The sequence below is a fragment of the Pyricularia grisea genome, chromosome I, assembly GCF_004355905.1.
Source record: "Pyricularia grisea strain NI907 chromosome I, whole genome shotgun sequence".
Lineage (NCBI taxonomy): Eukaryota > Fungi > Ascomycota > Sordariomycetes > Magnaporthales > Pyriculariaceae > Pyricularia > Pyricularia grisea.
The window spans coordinates 84,805-103,667 of NC_044973.1; the positions used below are offsets into that span (position 1 = coordinate 84,805).

The following is an 18,863-nucleotide window of genomic DNA, read 5'->3' on the forward strand; positions in this document are numbered from 1 at the left end:
CGCTAAGCAGACGCAGTATACGACATTCGGGCGTTGCAGCATGAAAAGCAATACAAAGAGAGTCTTTGGGAGCCCAGAACCTATGTATAAATAAATCTTCCTTCCTCCCTCCAAATTACCATCAATCTCCCTTTCTTCGTCCTCAGCAGGTTCTTTATCTCTCAGCTTTCCAAGTCTCCAGGAACGCTCTTTCCAAGCACCCAGGTTTTGCAAACCTCATTGCCAGATCTTCCCACACAGATCCCTCTTTCCAAGCAGTCCACATCTGAATAAAATGCAGATCAAGACCCTCGTAATCGCTCTCTTCGCCGGCATCGCCATGACCCTACCTACCGACCCGCCCAAGAACGGCGGCGGCGGCGGAAAGTACAATGCATGCCAGGGCAACGGAGGCCTTTACAGCAGTGCCCAGTGTTGCGCCACCGATATCCTCGGTGTTGCCAACTTGGACTGCGCCGTTCGTGAGTTTCTTTTTCTCCCGCTTTCTTGTCTCGTAGATTTTTAGTCACCGTCACGCAGAGCAGGAAAAACTTGCAAACTCTTTTCGCCAAGTCAAACCAGCTTCTACTAACACTTTCGATAACCTTACCAGCCCAATCTGTTCCAACTTCGGCCAGCAGCTTTACTTCCATCTGTGCCGCGAAGGGTCAGCGTGCTCGCTGCTGTGTGCTCCCTATCGTGAGTGTAGTCCAAATTTATTACTCTTTTCTCGGTCATCCTGTTGTGGAACGCCAACTAATTATTATTTTCATTATCTCTATCCTTCCTCATCAGATTGGCCAAGCTGTTCTATGTCAGGGACCTGTCGGCGCCTAATTGGGTTGTCGTGTACACTTAGACATCATCCCGCTGCTAAATAACTACATGGGAGATGACAACGTTTTTCTTTCAAATCAGTTGATGAGACCGCTTGCGAGAAGGAAATTTTCCAGTCAGAGCCCAGGGTGCCAGCTTTTTGCTGCTTGCAGGTCTGGCCTTTGTTTTCCCATAACCCTTCGTCTTCTTTCTTTCTCCTCGGCTTACTGCTAGCGAAAGACGCCATTTTACTTCAACGCACCCTATCCTTATCGCAACGTTACAAGGGAAGCCGTTTGGCCTCGGTTTCTTCTCTCGCTCATTTTCATGATAACGATTTACATTGAATTTATTCCTTAGCCATCGTGGTGCAGTGGTACACTTATTTTGTTAGGAAACAAAGGAAACACGCAGTCGTGTTTCTTATTTTTAAGAACTGGGGACTTCCATGCGAAGCTGGTCCACTTTTACCATGTATCTCCTCCCTCCAACATTAGCTCTCAAATTAAATAGGCGGAGGTCCTCTTTTTACGAGAGGCAAAGAAACCTGGGAACTCCACCATTGTTTACAAACGACCGAAAGATGCGGTTAAAGATTGACCAATTTCTTTTGCCAGGATCCGATCCAACTCCATCCAGTTCTCAGTAAGACCCGAGTTACGAGGGTTTGGAATATTGACTATAGTACAAATGCAAAGGAGTGGGTTGAATACTTTATTTAACGTATTTTTCTACGGGGACGCATCATGGATAATCTCCCATGGCCCGGCGTAACTCCCATCCACGCGTCGATGTCTTTTTCACCATCGCAGCCGATATGGAGCGACATGTGAAGAAGTGTTAAAGGTGAAGGTGAAAAAGCTAAGCGTGTAGACATTTCCCCGATGGCTTGGGGGAGTCCCATCTCTTTTTGCACTCCTTGAGTCTATACACGTGATTTACCTACTGGCATATCTGACAGTGAACCAGCACTTCGTATGTCTGACGACAGCGCTAAACACACATTCATATACATGGTAGAAGTGGGTCTGAAGATCTTGCCACCAGGACAACCAACAATCCAGCTTCAATGTTAATCAGCAGTAGGAACCTTAGGAGTCTCTCTGACCTGATCGGTCCATCCGTTGCTCTTTTCATCATCCTTGACCTCTTCATCTGGCTTTTTGATACTCTTCCACTCTGCAGCAAGCGCCCCAACCGCTGCGGCAAATGCCAATGCAACTCCGAGATACCAGGAATGGGTAAGACCTTGATTATAAAAGGACAAAACAGGTTCCAAAAGCCCCTCAGGAAGCACGCCAGGATCTCGAATGCTTGTCGCACCGCCATCGATGACGGTCTGGACGTTGACCTGCGGCAGATTGGCAGCGAGGCCCGAGGAGAAGATGTTGACAAAGAGCGCCTGGGCTACTGAGATGAATATGGCGCCCCCAAAAGCCGACTGGAACACGACGAGGGCAGTTCCTTGCGGCAGCTCCACCGGGTCCAAGACCGCCTGTACTGCCATGATGGGCGATTGCATCCACTGGCCGGCCCCTATACCGTACATCACCTGGTATCCTATCCACTGCGCCGGAGTCGTGGTGATGTTCCACGTCGTCATTAGGCCGGCCGCAATGGTGGCTAGTATGACCGCGATTATCATGGATGGATTCGCGTAGCCTGTCGCCGAAGTCAGCGCGCCCGCCGCGACAGACGACAGGGCCGTCGAAAGGATCATAGCCATGCTGCGGACTCCCGCGTCCACGGCAGATACGCCCTGGATTGCTTGGAACCATATGGGCACATACTGCCGGAAGACAAAATCAGATGCGCCGCTGCAGAGGGCTAGCCAGGCCCCGGCCGCCACGGTGCGTTTGGTCACGATCGAGATTGGCATGACGGCGTTGCTCCCCTCGCGGATCTCGACGCCCACAAATACTGCCGCGAGGATCCCAGAAGTGACAAATAGCATGTATACTTTCGGGTCACTCCAGGAGTAGAGGCCTCCGCCCCATTGGAGGGCGACCAGAAGAACGGTGATCGAAACGAGGAGGAGCATGGTTCCGATAGGATCGAGTTTTTGCAGCTTCTGGGGCCAGGTCTTTGCCTCGGGTCCGAAACCTGCGCCAGGTGGTGCGTGCAAGAAAAAAATTATTATCGGTATCGCAACAGCTCCTATGGGAAGATTGATCCAGAACTATGTTGTGATTGAGGCTTGTTAGCAGCCCCAGAAGATTTTGCCCCATTCGATGTACAGAAAAATACTTACACACCAGCGCCAACTCAGCTTATCTGTAAATAAGCCGCCCAGCAAAGGCCCAATAACCGAAGCCACACCGTAAACGGCACCGACTATGCCCGTATACATTGGCCGGAGTGGCGCGGGTATCACAATGCCAATCATGACAAAGGTCCCAGTCAGGATACCTGCCGTACCCAGCCCGGCGATGGCGCGGCCGGCGATAAGCATTTTGGAGGTACGGGCGCCGCCGCAGATAGCAGATCCAGTTAAGAACACGGCAATGGAGATAAGATATGTATATTTGATGGAGAAGATGGCGTAGAGCTTGCCAAAAATAAGATCGAATCCGCATAAAGTCAGCAGAAAGGCGCTGCCGTACCACCCAATGTCGTTGAGAGATGCGAATTCGTTAGTGATCTTGGGGATCGCTGTCGCCAAAATGACAACATCCTTTTTTTGGTGACAGCATGAGCTTCCGGGTTTTTGCAAACATCGCTAGGGCTCAGATCCAACGTATGCGTTATACTTACTAGTCCACATAGGAATAGAGATAAGACCAGGCCGACAAGGAGAGCTGCCAGTCTCCATCTCATTGGCTGCGCCAGCTCTACCGACCCAGAGTCCCCAAGACGTGCTGTGTTGTTACTCGGCGGAGATACCAGTTTCTTCTCATTTGAGTGTCTGAGAATCTCGTTCGAAGATACGTCCTGGTTCATGATAACAATCTGCCGAATTTACCGATCTAGTGAGGTGCCGACGATAGATAAGGGTTGTTGCAGATGTTTAAATGTTGCCTTGTAGCTTCAGATTACGAGCACCCAGATATTGCGCAGACTATGTGGATGATGTATTATGATAGCTCTGATATGGAAGAGCTTTCCTGTAAGTGGCTTGACCTCTTTAGCTTGGTTTTAAAGGGGGTCTACGGAATGAAACGTATTTAAAGGTTCAACACACATGTGGCGACCTATATTTGGACACCGGAGCCCCGAGATACACGACCTTTTCCTCGTGTAATCTGCTCCCTTTTGCGGAACGGCGTAATATTGCTCCTGCTCCGTTGTAACCGGATTATTTGTAATTAATCGATTTGCCATCCAGCTTGACGAGCCTGTTGTGCGTTTGTCAGCGACTGTACTCGACACGCCATCTCATATAATTCTACAAATACTGACGTCACTATGTTACGTTGCCAAACAAGTACAATTGGCAGTAGTTTAGACTTTACAGACGGAGTGTAAAAAGCCTGGAAAAGCTAATCGGTGGCCCAGAATAGGCAACGCCGAGTCCGGTGCATCTGTGACGATCTGTCCGAAAGCTTAGTACAAGAATCGACGAGTAGTTATTAAGTTTGGGTACATTAGATGGACGCAGCACTCCAAAGGGAATTAGTCCTAGTAAAGAAATAACGACTTAGTTAGGCTTCAGTGAGACCTGGGTCCAGGTTTTTAAAATCAAGGTGATGAAGAACACCCAGTGTGAGTTGAATTTGAAATTCCCGTCATACCTTGATAACAGCGTCAAGTATTTTACAAAATTAAATTCCTCTTCTCTGACAATGTCACGCGTGGACTGTGCTACATTGACATCGAGCATTGAAAACTTCGTTCGCCGTGTTATAAGTCTCCGGTACTCACTCTCGCGAGTGTAGCCGATAATAGCGTTAAAACTATCATGTGTGGCATCTCTGTAGCAGTTGCATTGCCTCGCATTGAGGTACCTCTCAATGCATCGAACGGACCTACCTACGGTAACCCTAGCCCTGGAAATCTCAGAACTAGGCTAGGCGAAAGTCTCTCCAAGATCTCACATCGAGGCCCGGATGCTAAAGGAATTTGGGTTTCAGCTGATCAGCGCATTGGTAATATGCATCCTCATGTTTACGCATCGCAAAATATATAGCCAAAAAGTCTACAAAACTGGAATAATTTGTTGGACGTCGACTAATTCAGCCCCTTCGGCCCAGCTCAGGCCTCGGCCACTGCCGCCTTAGTATAAACGACCTCACCCCCTCGGGTGCCCAACCATTGCACAGCCGGTGCGGAACGGTCCACGCCGTGGTCAACGGCGAGATTTACGACTTTGATCGCCTGCGGGGTGAAGTCACCCGCGAGCATGGATATCAATTCCGGGGCCACAGCGACAGTGAAGTTCTTGTCGCCCTGTACTTGGTATATGGCTCACCGGGGTTTTTGGAGCATCTCCGTGGTGAGTTTGCATTCGTTCTGTATGACGAGGCACATAAGAAGGTCATCGCGGTCCGGGACCGGTTTGGCGTTAAACCGCTCTTTTGGACAATTGTTGGTGGGGCTGAAGAAAACACCAGGACACTATTATTTGCTTCCGAGGCCAAGGCATTTTTGCCCCTCGGCTGGAAGCCTGAGTGGGATGTAACCTCCATTATCGAGGGTGGGTGGCTACAAGATGACAGAACCTTGTTCAAAGGTGTAGTCAGTTTGGCTCCGGGGACGTGGATGGAAATTAACGCCACCGATGGGAATATCACTACCCATGAATATTGGGATGTAATGTTTGAAAACAAAGTGAGTTCTTCCAGTCTTCCAGTTACCCTTTCGCTTGTATATTCACGTCTGAGTATTTCGAGCATACACCAAAGCAAGAAGCAAAGACAGATCTGATACGGAGACTAGCATAAAGTTGAGAAGAGAACAGTGGACGAAATGGTCGAAGGCCTTCGCGAGCACATGCTTGACGCCATCCGCCTTCGTCTTCGCGCCGACGTGCCTGTCGGAATTTACCTTTCCGGTGGTATAGATTCCTCGGTTATAGCAGGCATGGTGATGCATCTTATGCGTAAGGAGCATGTATCCGTCGGGGATGTTCCCTCCGCCTTGTTTGAAAAAGTGAAGTGCTTTTGTATCCGCTTTCCGACTGACGCTGGGTTCGACGAGTCGCCCATAGCGGCCCGCACGGCCGCGTTCCTCGGCGTGAGCATGCAAATGGCAGATATGGAAGAGGCCACGCTGGCCACGTGCTTTGCCGATGCCGCCTATCACTCGGAGCACCACCATTTCGACCTCAACACAGTGGCCAAGTTTGCCCTGTCGGAACTCCCTCGCATCCACGGCGTCAAGGTCGTCCTAACTGGGGAGGGTGCCGACGAGCATTTTGCGGGCTATCCATTCTTTCCTCCGGAGCTCCTGCGCGAGCCCGACCTCTCCATGCTGGATCAACCACTCAGCAAAGAGGACGCCACCGAGGCCCGAGAAGTGTTGCTGCGCTCGGCCGAAGACGAGATGCGCATGCTCTTCCCGCTAGGCGGCGGTTTCGACCATGGCCTTCGCGGCGACGACGGGAGCAGGGCCGCGATGGCAACGCATGGGTCCATCTTCACCGGCGCGACTTTGGCGTGGCACCCGACGAAGGAATTGTTTGCCCCGTGGGCGCGCAACCGTCACGCATCGCTCGACTGCCGTGAAATCGTGGTGGATTCCTGGCCCGACGGTGGACGGGAGGCCATATCGCGGGGCGAATGGCACCCCCTGCACGCGGCGCAATATATTTACATCAAGGGGCCCATGAGCAATATGATTTTGTCCTGCCTGGGCGACCGGGTCGAGATGGCGCACGGCATCGAGGGGCGCACCCCGTTCCTGGACCACCACCTGACCGAGTACGTGAACCGGCTACCGCCATCTGTCAAGATGCATTACGAAGGGCCGCCCAGGACCGACGGGGCAGACCAGAACGGGACGGGAGATAGCTTTTGGTGGCAAAAAGATATGAAGACCACCCGAGATTTGCTGTCGGAAAAGTGGATTCTCAGGCAAGCCGCCAAGCCCTTTATCACGCAGGAGTTGTATAACCGGAAAAAGCACGCCTTTTCTGCACCATTGAATTGGCCACGAGACGGACCCATTTGCAGGATGCTGGAGGGTCTGCTCACTGAAAGGGCGGTAACTGCGTTGGGGTTTGTGGATTGGAAAGTCGTCAAAGAGTGTCTGCGTACTGCGTTTGTGGATCCGGGTTCCTTATCCAGGCCAGATCCCAAGGCTTTTAGAATGTTACTCTTTGTGGCAGCTTGGATAGTGCTGGCAGAGAGGCTGGGCATTCCACAGGCAGACTCCACGATGGTTTAAGGCAAGAAAAAAGAAGCTCCGGAAGGTTGTAGTCCGTAATTAGGATCCCGAACGATTTGAGAATAAAAGTCTGACAAGCACAATCCCAAGCAGGAGAAATCGTGAAATTTGCGTTAAATATGGTGGCATTTAACTGAACTGTGAAATTGAGGGGGCTCACCCATCGATCACTCAAGTTCAGCTAGCAAAGACTCACTGAAAACTCCAAAACGCCTTGTTTTGAAAGCAAATACTAAACTCCAAATTCAGAGTCTGGGGGTTTACCCCGAGAAATATATCCAAAATAATAGCATTTGCACTTTGCATACAAATATCAAACTTAGTTCACCTTTCTTTGCCTTGGTTTCGACTTTCTCTTCCCATCGGTCTAATCCACTATACCTGCAATTGTTCAGTGATCCTCACCCTGATACCAGGACTGTCAGCAGCAGGCATCCCGATAAATCCATCCCTTGACACCTCCACGTCGCGCTTGCGATCGGTGTCATACGAAGTAATTTCAAAGCGGCTAATCAAGATTGCCACAGCGTGGTACACCTCTGCATGCGCGAGACTACGAATTTGAAATACTGCGTTAGCCCGTGATACGGATATTTGCACTTCCTAGACTTTAGTTCTTAAATGCCCACTGTGCACATAGGTATGAGCAAAGCTTACTTCATACCGACGCAGTTGCGAGCTCCCCGTCCCCACGCCAAGAAATACTTTGCTTTGAGTATCGGGTCTTCTAGCCAGCGCTCCGGCTTGAATTCCAAAGGGGCCGGGAAGATCTTGGGGTTGGTGTGATGGAGGTACATAGATTGCATGACGGGGTACTGGGTAAGGTGAGTGATTTTTGTGTTAGAAGTCGTTACATTCGGAGCGGCGGATGGGAAAATGAACGTACCCCACGCGGAATCACCCATTTTTGGTACACAAGATCTTCGTCCGTGGCAATGCGAGGCATTCGACTCGACGCGCCGTGGGACATGCGCAAGCCCTCCGTCATGGCTGCATTCTATATTTTTTTTAGTATTCCAACACTCGACATCTCTTATCTCTTCTGACGAATTTGGGAGGACGACTGGTTCCTGCTCTCTTTTCTCTCCGGGATTGCTTACAAAGTATGGTAAGTTCTCAAGTGCCTCAATACTGGTATGCGAATCTGGCTTTGGCATGACCGTCCGGAGCTCTTCTCTAAGCTTCTTGAGCAGTTTGGGATTGTCGTAAATGTAAAACAGCGTAATGGCAAGCGTCCGCGCTGTCCCTTCCGTCCCCGCCCCCAACAAACCTGCAACTTCGCAGCTCAGACGCTCGGGCAGCTTTTCCTCGGGCGGCAAATCACTTTCGAGTAGGTTTTGCAATACGGTCCGAGTGTTTGTAGATAGTTTGGCAGCTTCCCCGCCTGCAGCCTGCCTTTCCCGTTCAGAGGCCTGGATTTTTTCCAGCGGATAGGTAATAGTCCTGGAAAGCTCGGCCGTGGCGGGATCGAACCGCTGGATAAAATCAGGCGATATAGCCATTAAAATTGGGTTGATAATCCATTTAAACTGCCGCGCGAGCGGGCGTATGTATCCCGCCTGCCTAAAAGCGTCGAGCCAGTTCGGCGACCAGTCAGGCTTGCCCAGACAATCCGTGTCAATGCCGAGAGAATAAGCGCTAATAACGTCCATGGTCAGTGCCGCCATGGCATACGTTATATCAACGACCTCGCCCGATTGGTGAAGCTCCGAAAAACGGCAGCACAGCCGTTCGATTTTGTCGATAATTAGGCCCTGCAGGGCAACGATGGCGCGGCGGCTGAAAAATGGCGCCAGAGCGGCGCGGCGTATGCGGTGCAGATCGTGGTCTTCAGTGTGCAGAAGCGACCATGTCATCATGCCCGCCTTGGATATGTGTAAAAACCACGGGTCTCGGTTCCGGCGGCGTTTATTGCCGGCTGTGTAAATCTCATCGATATAATCCGGGTCATTTATGTGGACATGTATAGGGTTTATGCGGACAATGGGGCCGTATCGTTCATGTAGTTCACGTATTTTAAAAAGATAGCGGCACCGGTGAGGGTAGAGGTCGTAGTAAAGCTCGTACCAAAAGGTCATGCCAGCCAGCTTTGGGCCGGGGATTTTCGCGAGTGGGTGTAACGTTATGCGATATATGTAAATCAACATCCAGTAGATTGTTAATACAGCTGCGGCCCGGGGCAGCATGGCTGACAAAAATAGGCCATTGCTGTGTATAAACCAATAAAAGGCTTGGATATTGTGTATTTCAAACATTGATGGCTTTTCAGTCAACCAGTTACTGCTGGTTCAGGAAGCGAAAGCTATGTTTGTCAACGCTAGCTCGCCCTATTTTTGAGGGTATAGGGACGGAAAGGCTTTTTATAAGCGTGTTGGAACAGGACGAGAAAATTTATTTAGAATGGTTTCCCAATACTTGATTCTGATGTATTGGAACGAATTTGGCAATTAAAAAAATAAATGGCCCAGCTTGACCTACAAGTAATACTTAGCGCACTATAAAAAGAGTTTGGGGCTAGTTTTTCGGGGGCACGAGCTATTTTCCGTCCATTGATTACCCGGAATTTTGATCGCTCTCCCGCTTTTGGAATCCCCGAGACGTATTCCACCACCATCGTCTTTTCCAAGTAAGTTAAAAATAAGACGGATGAAAAAGCTGACTTCTTTTTTCGTTTCTTCCTTTTTTTCGTACATTTAAATGTCTGTTGCGTAAGTGTCCTGCTTTTGTAGTTTATGCTCCGTTCAAACGTATGGTCGCAATTGAACTCCTGTTAATCGGGTTGCCAGCCGTTTAATCCTCAAATATTAACCAGAAAGCTTAGATCGGTAAGTATTCCACAACGAGGAAGAAACTTCGTTTGGGATCAAAAGTTGAACTGGTGGTAACTCGGGAGTAGAAATAAAATTTTTGGGAACGTCGTGCTTTGTATGGAGAACTTTTTCTAACGCTCTAGAGTCCTTTTCTGTCAAATGTTTAAGCCGTCGGTTGTGGAACAAACGGTTACAGAGTAGAAAGGCAACTTCTATGAGCGAAGTAATGCGAAGTAAGAATATCGATTCTCTTCACAAAACTTCGCGACCCGCCACTGCACGTCCCTCAACTTGGCAGCTTCTTTGCCCTCCTCCGGCGTACGTGCACCGGCATGCCTTCCTTAGGCTTACCGACACCGTCACCGCTCACGTACAGCCTGTCACCCCACACCTTCCAGTCCCTTTGTGTATAATTGCCACTAACAGGGCCAAGCGTACCAAACGGTCAGCATTAACAAGCTTTTGAAATCAGTGAAGGTAAACAATGGGGCCCGGAAAGAAATTTAATAAAACTTACGTTTTCTCGTCCCACTCATCCCAAGCTGTTTCAATGTCCAAGGTTCGCGCCGTAAGCACCGCCGCAATCTTCATCTCCACCATAGCAATCTCTTTGCCGATGCAGTCCCTGGGACCGCGGCCAAAAGCACGCCAGGCCTCTTTGGGCGGGTGAAGCTCGTGACCCTCAGGTACCAGGTACCTTTTCGGGATAAATTCTTCCGCCATTGGCCACAAATCCGGATCTCGATGGATGCCGGCGGCGCCGTCCGAGATAAGAAAGCCATCGGTAGGACACTGGATGCCGAGGTTAGGGTCCGTCAGGTACAAGTCCGGCGCTCCGGCACGCAGCGTGGACGCCAATTGATACATTCGTAAAGATTCCTTAATGACGGCAGTAGTGTAAGGGATTGCGTTTAGGAGGTGCGGCTTGGCCTTGAGTACCTCGCCAGCGGCATCTGGGTCGTCGCCAAAAACCTCTTCGTGCTCAGCGCGCACTTTAGCTGTATGCTCAGGGTAGTCTTGCAGCACTTTATACATAAAGCACATGGCGCTTGCGGTCGTCTCATGCCCAGCCACCAGAAAGCATTTGAGGTTGGCGATAATAACGTTAACCATGTCCGGGTGGTCGGGACCGATGCCGCCCTCCTCGGCCTCCTCACTGAGGTTTTTGAGTGCCAAGTATAGAATCGTCTTTGTTTTGCTGCCCCTCGTCCCATAACGGAACTCGTCCAGTCCACGCTGAACGTCTTCGACGAGTATGTCGTAAATGACTTTATTATTCTGCGCCACTTTCATATCACCCCATAGTTTTAAGCCGCTAAAGCTAAATGCTTGGGATTGTCCCATCAGGCGAAGCTGGTCCTCAAGTGTGCTCTTAAGAACGCTATTGTCCTCAATTAACTGTTCGCCGAGATTTTTGTCTCTATTTTTTGTAACAATGTCAGTCCTGAACCCTCGATGCAGACCAAGTTGTCCCCTCTGTGCAGAACATCAATTGATATAGCACTCGAACTATGGCCTCGAAACTTACAACACGGCACGAGCAATTATGTCAAAGGTCAACTTTCCGGTAAACATTTTCAGCTGGAACACAGGCCCCCACTGATAATCCCTGCCGGCCCTCGCCTCAAGACATCTCGCAAACGTCTTTGTCTCGTCAACAACCTCCGTCATCATGCTCGTTACGTTCTTAGAGCCGAAGCCAGGATTTAACCAGTTACGCCACCTTTTCCACTCGGAACCTTGCAGTGTGGATACGTCTTGCATCTGCGTAAGGGGAGCAAGGAAGTCGAGCCCGATCTGGTGCTTGGGTGTGTTTCTGGTCGAGGTGAACTGCGCCGAAGTTTGTGGGTTGTATACGAACAACATTGGGGCTGAGAGGACGGGCCACAGGTCGAGGTACAGGCCCGCGGGCGGGTGTTGCAAAGACGGTAAGAACCGCTTGTAATTTTGAACGATCCAAACATGGAAGTGATTAAAATTGACGTCAGGCGGATGCTCCCTGCGGAACTCGTTCATGATGGACAAGTGTCCAAGAAACCAGGAGTGCGGTAGCAATGGCTGCGAAACCACAAGATTCTAATTAGCATTTTGTATACGAATGGGCCTTTGAAGTTTGAGGTCAGGACTAATACTCACAATTCCCAGAGCTTCGATTTCTTTAAACTTCTTACGTACTCGATAACGTTGCGTACCCCCTGTTCGGCACCCCCCCTGTTCGGCACCCAAAAATAACAACACTTTTATTTTTATCCTCCAACTTCTATTATAAATATCTCGATGAATCTTTCACTTTTGGATTTACTTTTTTCTAATCTTGATTCTCCATTTTCCAATGAAGCAATATACTGAAAAACAGCTTATATCTGCAATTAACGACGTCAATAATGGCAATCCAATTGCAAAAACCTCCCGAAAATGGGGAATACCTAGGTCTACACTTCAAAGTCGACTTAAAGGTTCTCAAGCTTATAAAAAAGCACAAAGCCCTTTTCAAAGGCTTTCTACGGAACAGGAAAAGCATTTGGCTGATTGGGTACTTACCCAAACAGCTTTAGGGCTTCCGCCAACGCATCAAGAATTACGCTTTTTTGCCGAACGAATTCTTCAAGCCGCCGGAGAGACAAAAGGCCTTGGAAAACGTTGGATAACTCGTTTTTTGGCTCGTTATCCAATCCTTAAGACCCAAAGGCCCCGTCGAATAGATAATGCCCGGGTTAATGGCGCTACTACGGAGGTAATTAAATCTTGGTGGCTTTATATTACGAACCCGGTTATTAACGCTATTAAACCGGAAAACCGTTGGAATATGGACGAAACCGGTATAATGGAAGGTAAAGGATCTAACGGCCTGGTATTAGGGCTTAACGGGATCCGGCCGTTGCAACGGAAAGAGCCCGGAACGCGGGGTTGGACGACTATAATCGAATGTATATCGGCTACGGGCGTTGCCCTCCCTCCCCTTGTTATATTTAAGGGAAAAAACGTACAACAACAATGGTTTCCGACGGATTTAAGCCTTTTCGATAATTGGAAATTTTACGCAACCGAAAACGGGTGGACAAATAACGAAACGGCTATCGAATGGTTAAAAAAAGTGTTTATTCCGTATACCCAACCTTTAACCCCTGAAAAGCGGTTATTACTTTTGGATGGCCATGGATCACATATAACGGACGAATTTATGCTTCTTTGCTTGCAAAACAATATTTAACTCCTATATTTACCCCCTTATTCGTCACACGTTCTCCAACCATTGGATCTATCGGTTTTTGGGCCGTTAAAAGAAGCTTATCGACGTCAACTTGGATTTGTTAGCCAATTTTGCTGTTTAACAATTATTGGAAAACGAAATTTCCTACTTTGTTATCGAAAAGCCAGATTAAAAGCATTTATAGCAAAAACCATTCAATCTGGTTGGCGTACAACGGGGTTATGGCCGGTAAACTTGGTTAAACCACTTTTAAGCCCTTTTTTGTTAGAAAATAGCAATGCCAACGTTATAAAAGATAAAAACAACGGTTTGCAAAGGGATAAAACACCGGAAAGCCCAGCCCAAAAAATTAACGACCCGTCTTTACTTATTTGGAAAACCCCTAAAACGACCCGAGATGTCCGATTTCAACTGCAAAAACTTTCCCAATCCAACAAAACCAACGCTACTTCACGTCTTTTATTTGCAAAAGTCCAAAAAAGCTTCGAAGCTAAAGATACCCTTTTGGCTAGCGCCCAGCAAAAAATCAGCTTATTGGAAGCACAACTGGAGGCAATACGGCCGGTTAAAAGGAGGAGGGTGGTTCCGGATCCAAACGAGCTTTTGGTTAACAAACAGAACATTATTGGATTGCAGGAAAAGGATATAGAAAATTTGGAACCTTTAGCTGATGAAGAAGAGGTTAATGAACCGGAGAAGCGTGAAAACGATTGTATTTTTGTCCGTTGATAATTTTATATTTAAATCAGCTTATAAAAGTAGGCATTTCGTTGTTAGATTTTCAGGGTGCCGAACAGGGGGGGTGCCGAACAGGGGGTACGCAACGTTAGCCCTTGTATAAAAACTGTACAAGATATATGGTCAAGACAACCAGCGAGAACTTCATAAGGGACGCCGCATAAACTGCATCGCGGTCCACCGTAAGGCGAGCCAAAATGCCTGTGAGACCAGCAGTATCATAAAGGATTGAAGACATGATAATTTTCGCCGATATATGTGGTCGTTTTGCTCCGTTTTCTTACCGAAACTTATTTATCAGGTTAAACTACATTAAATGTGCTTTTCCACCAGCAAGCTTTGGGGAGAAATGATCGATTGTTCAAACAAACTCTTGTCCAAGGTATTTCTTAGAAACACAACCTACCAGATGATGACCATCTAATAAAGCAGACCCGGACAGACAAGTCCTCGCGGGCAGATGGAGAAATATGAAAAGCTGCGGCATTTCCTCTTACGGTCGCGACCAACGTTTCTTTTTTCGGTTAGTCTAAACATACATGTGGCAGAGCCAAACAGCCGCCCGGTGATTTGCCACTCAATTTCCTACAAGAAAAGAATACCCGCGGAATTTATTGAGTTCAGCAAATGTAGGGAAATTCACCCAATCGGATTTGGTCGGCACCAACCAAGACGAGACGAAGTCTGCGGGGCCACCCAAAACAGCAATAAATTGTGAAGACCTTCTTATGTAGTTAACAATAAGGCGAACATAACCCGACGAAGCGTTAGACGCGCGACTGTCGGCGGTTGAGCCAAAGTATAGTCAAAAACTTATGTTGGAGGCCGCCTATCATGTGCGAAAAAAAGGCTTATACGCGACTCAACAATACTTAACGCCTTAAATCGGCCACCTTAAACCCCACGGTAATGCCCCATTTAGAGCTTCTACTGAACCCGCAGAGCATGTGGTGAAACATCCTCACTTGGATAGGCCCATGCAACTGCAGTCAAGACCGTAGTCCTTCCAACCATTTTCGGGTGTCAATGCTGCAAACCCTATTCCTTAATTTTGACTTATCAGATAGTTTAATAGAGATCTCCAGGACCATGACTTCGTCTGAAATAACCCCTTTTTAAAACTACCAGACCTATAATATAGTGGTAGGGGTGAAACTCCCCATCCCCGAACAATTGGCACAGCGCTGTGGACCTTGTGGGTGTTCCCGATTTTGGGAATAGTTTTTTGCAAAAAAATAAATTTACTATGCGGTAAGTACTTGAAGCTCCCCACCGAAGGGTAGGTTGGTAAAGGACCACGCATACACATACGGTGGCAAGGGGTGGTCTTTTTTTCGCATGCACCCGTGGTAGTACAAGTCCTAGTAGCGTTAACCGGCGCTGCTTGTGAAGAGGCCCTATTTGAGTTTGTTCCCCAAAAGTTAAAACTATATAGCACAAATTATTGAATGTCCATTTTTGGTTTCATCCCGGCTTAATCCTGGCCAGTGGCTTGCATCCTCTTTCCCCGTTCCAAAGGCTTATTGGAAGGACACTTGGACACGTAGGGTTTCAGGCATCGCATTAAGCGCAGAATCCGACTCGCGGGCCTTGGAGGGCCTTCTGCATAACTGAGAACTTGTCATCAAAACTATCAAGGGGAGGGGCTAAAAATAGCGGGCGGCGACGTGTATTCTTGGTTGTTCGCTAAGAGCGTTCGGTGGCTTAAAGCTGTAGTAGCGGCCATCGTTATCGGATCCTCCACTGGCGATTCTAAAGTCCATTGCCCATGATCTCGGCCCATGCAAAGGCACTTGTATGGACATACCGACATTTAAGGGAGGGGGCGTGTGCCAAAGAAGTACGCCGTACATACAACCCGGGATTTGGTTGGAGCATTGGCGAGAGACGACGCTGCGCTCAAATTTGCATCCGGCATCATACAGGAAGCCTTTCCCATCGGGACAAGAAGTAATTCGCGCGCCCTTCCCAGATTGAGTGCAAAATATACCCCAGACCTTGTGTGTTGCTTGACATGTATTTTCGGTTGGATGAGTGGCTGGGTTAGGAGCATTGCTGACACGTACCTCTCAGTCTGGTCACACTGATACGTACCTCCATATCATTATTTATGAGGCCATACTGGAGCTGAGGCGGTCGAATTATTCAGGCAGGGTAATGGGAAGATAGACGAAGCAGAGTGGCTCCGTGTGTAGAAGATATTACCGAGGAACCCTGTGGCGAAGCGACTTACACCGTCCTTCCGCTAGACCCGTAAAGAAACCCTGATTGCTTTAGACTGCAATACGTGCAAAGGGGGCCCACTAGCCCTGGATTTAATCGCATCCTTCCAATGCGTCGTTTATTACGATTTCTTTCTCTCCTCTTTAGTTACTCAATCTTGGCTAATACTGCCTGATACATGGAGGTTCTCCGATACCTGACTGGCCGTGAAATGCATTTGAAACCCGGAGTTGGAGACGACGGTCCAGAGACAAAGCGAAGGTGATTATTGGCTGTGCTCAGATGATGGTGGCTCGAGCATCGAACGGACCCAGGATGCTTTACCGCCTGCTACACTCCAAGATGATGAAAATCTGGAGGAGAAAGCAGCACACAAGCTGGTTGCCCTGGATCTCAATTCCACGTTACCGCCGCGAGGGAACCAATTTTGCGCGGCTACCCCCATCCGAAAAGCAGCCCTCCGCCGCCGCCGCCGTCCAGTTTCATCGCTGCTACTTTTGATTCAGTACAGACACCATCTGTCCTGGCGGTCGCTTATTTGGCCCGCCAGCACAAACAATTCCAGACGTTAGCGAACAGGCAAACCTAAAAGTCAAAGCCTTTTTGGAATAAACGAGCTTCTATTGATCAGATCTGCGACTATACTAATCTAGTGCTCTCACTAATTCCCAATCGCCCTGGTCTTGCTTTGTCCCTGTACCCGTCCAACCCGGCCAATCAAACCTCGTCCATTAATCACTCCGACTCGAGGTGAATGTGACATATCAGACAGGGGGTGCAGAAGACCCAGTAGCTAGATAGTTCGTGCATTGATCTGTGCATGCTCTTTTAAACTTGTCGCCGTCTAGCAGCTTGGCATCCGAATGGCAGGTTTCCTCATATATAGTGCAGTCGGAACATTCTCCCTTACTTTTCAGGAAGTTGCAGGCACAACCTGTGGCTTCTGTGGCGACTTCACTCCTGTTTCCAGGTTCGGCCCGGACGCAAACTAGGTCGTGGTGCTTGCCGGCCGATGCATACTTGACACCGAAGGCCAAAAGAATGACAATTGCAGAGAATGAAAGCTGCATTTTGACAAGTTTCGAGATAGTGTATGGTATCTGAATTCGAATATTCAAGCTTGTTAGTTGGTTGGTGAATTGATAGAAATAGAAAGGCCGAATGAAGGGTTTGAAGGATTAAAGATCGGTAGGTTAAGTGATGGTTCTTAAACTGAAAGTGATTCTGATAATTCGAGACAACAGTGTAAATAGTAGGTCTTTGCACCCTTTATATGGGTACCACAGAGAGGCAGTACACATATGCAATCCGAAATACGCAAAATGCATTAACGCAGAATTAAACACATTAATCGCTCATGGGACAAAATTTGACAGGATCTTGACAAATGTCAACTATAATCTCCAAGAATAACGGCAAGATAAATGCAGTCTATTAAAAAGTGTGACTGATTCATAAGTTATCATGCATACCTAAACAGGCACCTACCTGGGTAATTGGTGATAATGGGGGGTTGCTAATTGCGGATTAGATATTACCTTAGGTGCCGTTTGACCTTTAACCAACACTCCGACGTGCTATAATTTCCTAATAATAGTGATTCTGATAACGTTATGTAGTGTAATACTAAGGTGGTAAGGGTAAAAATCCCTCCCCTGGCACTGTCGTCCAGTGATGTGGGCCTTGCGGGAGTTGCCGACTTTGGTAATAATTTTGGGGGAAAAAATAATTTAGGTATTTAATTCCTCCCGCAAACAGTAAGGCTGGTCAAGGCCCACGCATACACGTACGGTGGCAGGGGAGAGCTTTTTTTTTTTCGCACGACACCATAGTATACTCTCCAACTTGGAAGTGGCGGCTTGCAGGTCCAGAGGCGTTGCCCCGCTGCAAATGATTTTCCGATAAACTATTTTACATTGGTATTGCAGAAGCACCTTTACAACTTTACAAACTATATTTAAATTTTCGCGGAAGGGCCAGCTGGGTAAGAATTTGCAGCCGGTACAGTGAGTTCACTGGTAGGCGCAGGGGGGTTGAGATACCAGGTGTATAGCAGATAACCCAACTCCTAACTCTTGAATTGCTAAAATTGCAGCGCTTATTTTTAGCCGGGTAGCTAATAACGCAATCACCGAAATTTAAAGGTTGTAATATAAATAAAAAAGTGGAGTTTAATCTGAAAGACAATGCAGATATTTAACAGGAGCAAAAAAGGCCAAACGCTTTCGAAATTAACTATTTCTTCATGCAAAAACTTCCTGTTCTCTTTCCAGATCATCTTATGCATATTCTTTTAAAAAAAGTAATTTACTTCCTATTTATAGACGGAAAAACTATTTCACACACCGCCCGCCCCATCGTAAAAATTCCGTTGTTATCTGCTTGCATTTTTCAAGAATTGGTCTCTTGTGTAATAATAATTATTTTGTTTCTTATTTTGAAAGGCCCGAATGAGAGCATTCGCACGGATCAAATGATACTTTGAAGAAGAAAACAGATGGCAGCTAAGCTGACTAGATCGTCGGCAATTACAACATTTATGCGAGCAAAAAATGGTACAAGTGTCCCAACTACTGCAGCGACTTTAGGATTCCTACTTGTATTGGCGTCTTTGTTGGGAGGCTGTGGATGCGCGATTTCAGTTGGATCTCTACAATGTATCAAATGTAAATAGGCTTTAATATAGAATCGAATGTGCGGAGGATACTGTTAAACTGATAAATTGACCTTTACCATTAGTCAAGTCCAGCTTCTTTGACATA

General features: G+C 47.9%; 6 protein-coding genes across 6 annotated transcripts; 2 read left to right on the forward strand and 4 right to left on the reverse strand.

The window, feature by feature from the left end:
- Positions 1 to 274: 274 nt before the first annotated feature.
- PgNI_05132 (uncharacterized protein) lies at positions 275 to 838 on the forward strand (the record flags this gene model as incomplete). The annotated part of the gene is made up of 3 exons (XM_031125170.1): positions 275 to 457; positions 593 to 678; positions 775 to 838. 3 exons carry the CDS (start codon positions 275 to 277, stop codon positions 836 to 838), a joined length of 333 nt encoding a protein of 110 aa, XP_030983144.1.
- A 1,029-nt stretch (positions 839 to 1,867) lies between these two features.
- PgNI_05133 (uncharacterized protein) lies at positions 1,868 to 3,735 on the reverse strand (the record flags this gene model as incomplete). The annotated part of the gene is made up of 3 exons (XM_031125171.1): positions 1,868 to 2,974; positions 3,047 to 3,469; positions 3,550 to 3,735. The coding sequence occupies 3 exons, from the start codon at positions 3,733 to 3,735 to the stop codon at positions 1,868 to 1,870; spliced, it is 1,716 nt and encodes a 571-aa protein (XP_030983146.1).
- A 958-nt stretch (positions 3,736 to 4,693) lies between these two features.
- PgNI_05134 (uncharacterized protein) lies at positions 4,694 to 7,119 on the forward strand (the record flags this gene model as incomplete). Its single annotated transcript, XM_031125172.1, has 3 exons — positions 4,694 to 4,880; positions 4,991 to 5,562; positions 5,671 to 7,119. 3 exons carry the CDS (start codon positions 4,694 to 4,696, stop codon positions 7,117 to 7,119), a joined length of 2,208 nt encoding a protein of 735 aa, XP_030982512.1.
- Positions 7,120 to 7,524: 405 nt separating this feature from the next.
- Positions 7,525 to 9,305, reverse strand: PgNI_05135 (uncharacterized protein; the record flags this gene model as incomplete). The annotated part of the gene is made up of 4 exons (XM_031125173.1): positions 7,525 to 7,672; positions 7,777 to 7,934; positions 8,006 to 8,116; positions 8,220 to 9,305. Coding segments are annotated over 4 exons (1,503 nt in total), but the record flags the coding sequence as incomplete, so codon positions are not given.
- A 910-nt stretch (positions 9,306 to 10,215) lies between these two features.
- PgNI_05136 (uncharacterized protein) lies at positions 10,216 to 12,005 on the reverse strand (the record flags this gene model as incomplete). Its single annotated transcript, XM_031125174.1, has 3 exons — positions 10,216 to 10,330; positions 10,447 to 11,349; positions 11,458 to 12,005. Coding segments are annotated over 3 exons (1,566 nt in total), but the record flags the coding sequence as incomplete, so codon positions are not given.
- A 4,860-nt stretch (positions 12,006 to 16,865) lies between these two features.
- Positions 16,866 to 17,171, reverse strand: PgNI_05137 (uncharacterized protein; the record flags this gene model as incomplete). The annotated part of the gene is made up of 1 exon (XM_031125175.1): positions 16,866 to 17,171. The coding sequence occupies one exon, from the start codon at positions 17,169 to 17,171 to the stop codon at positions 16,866 to 16,868; it is 306 nt and encodes a 101-aa protein (XP_030982523.1).
- Positions 17,172 to 18,863: the final 1,692 nt, after the last annotated feature.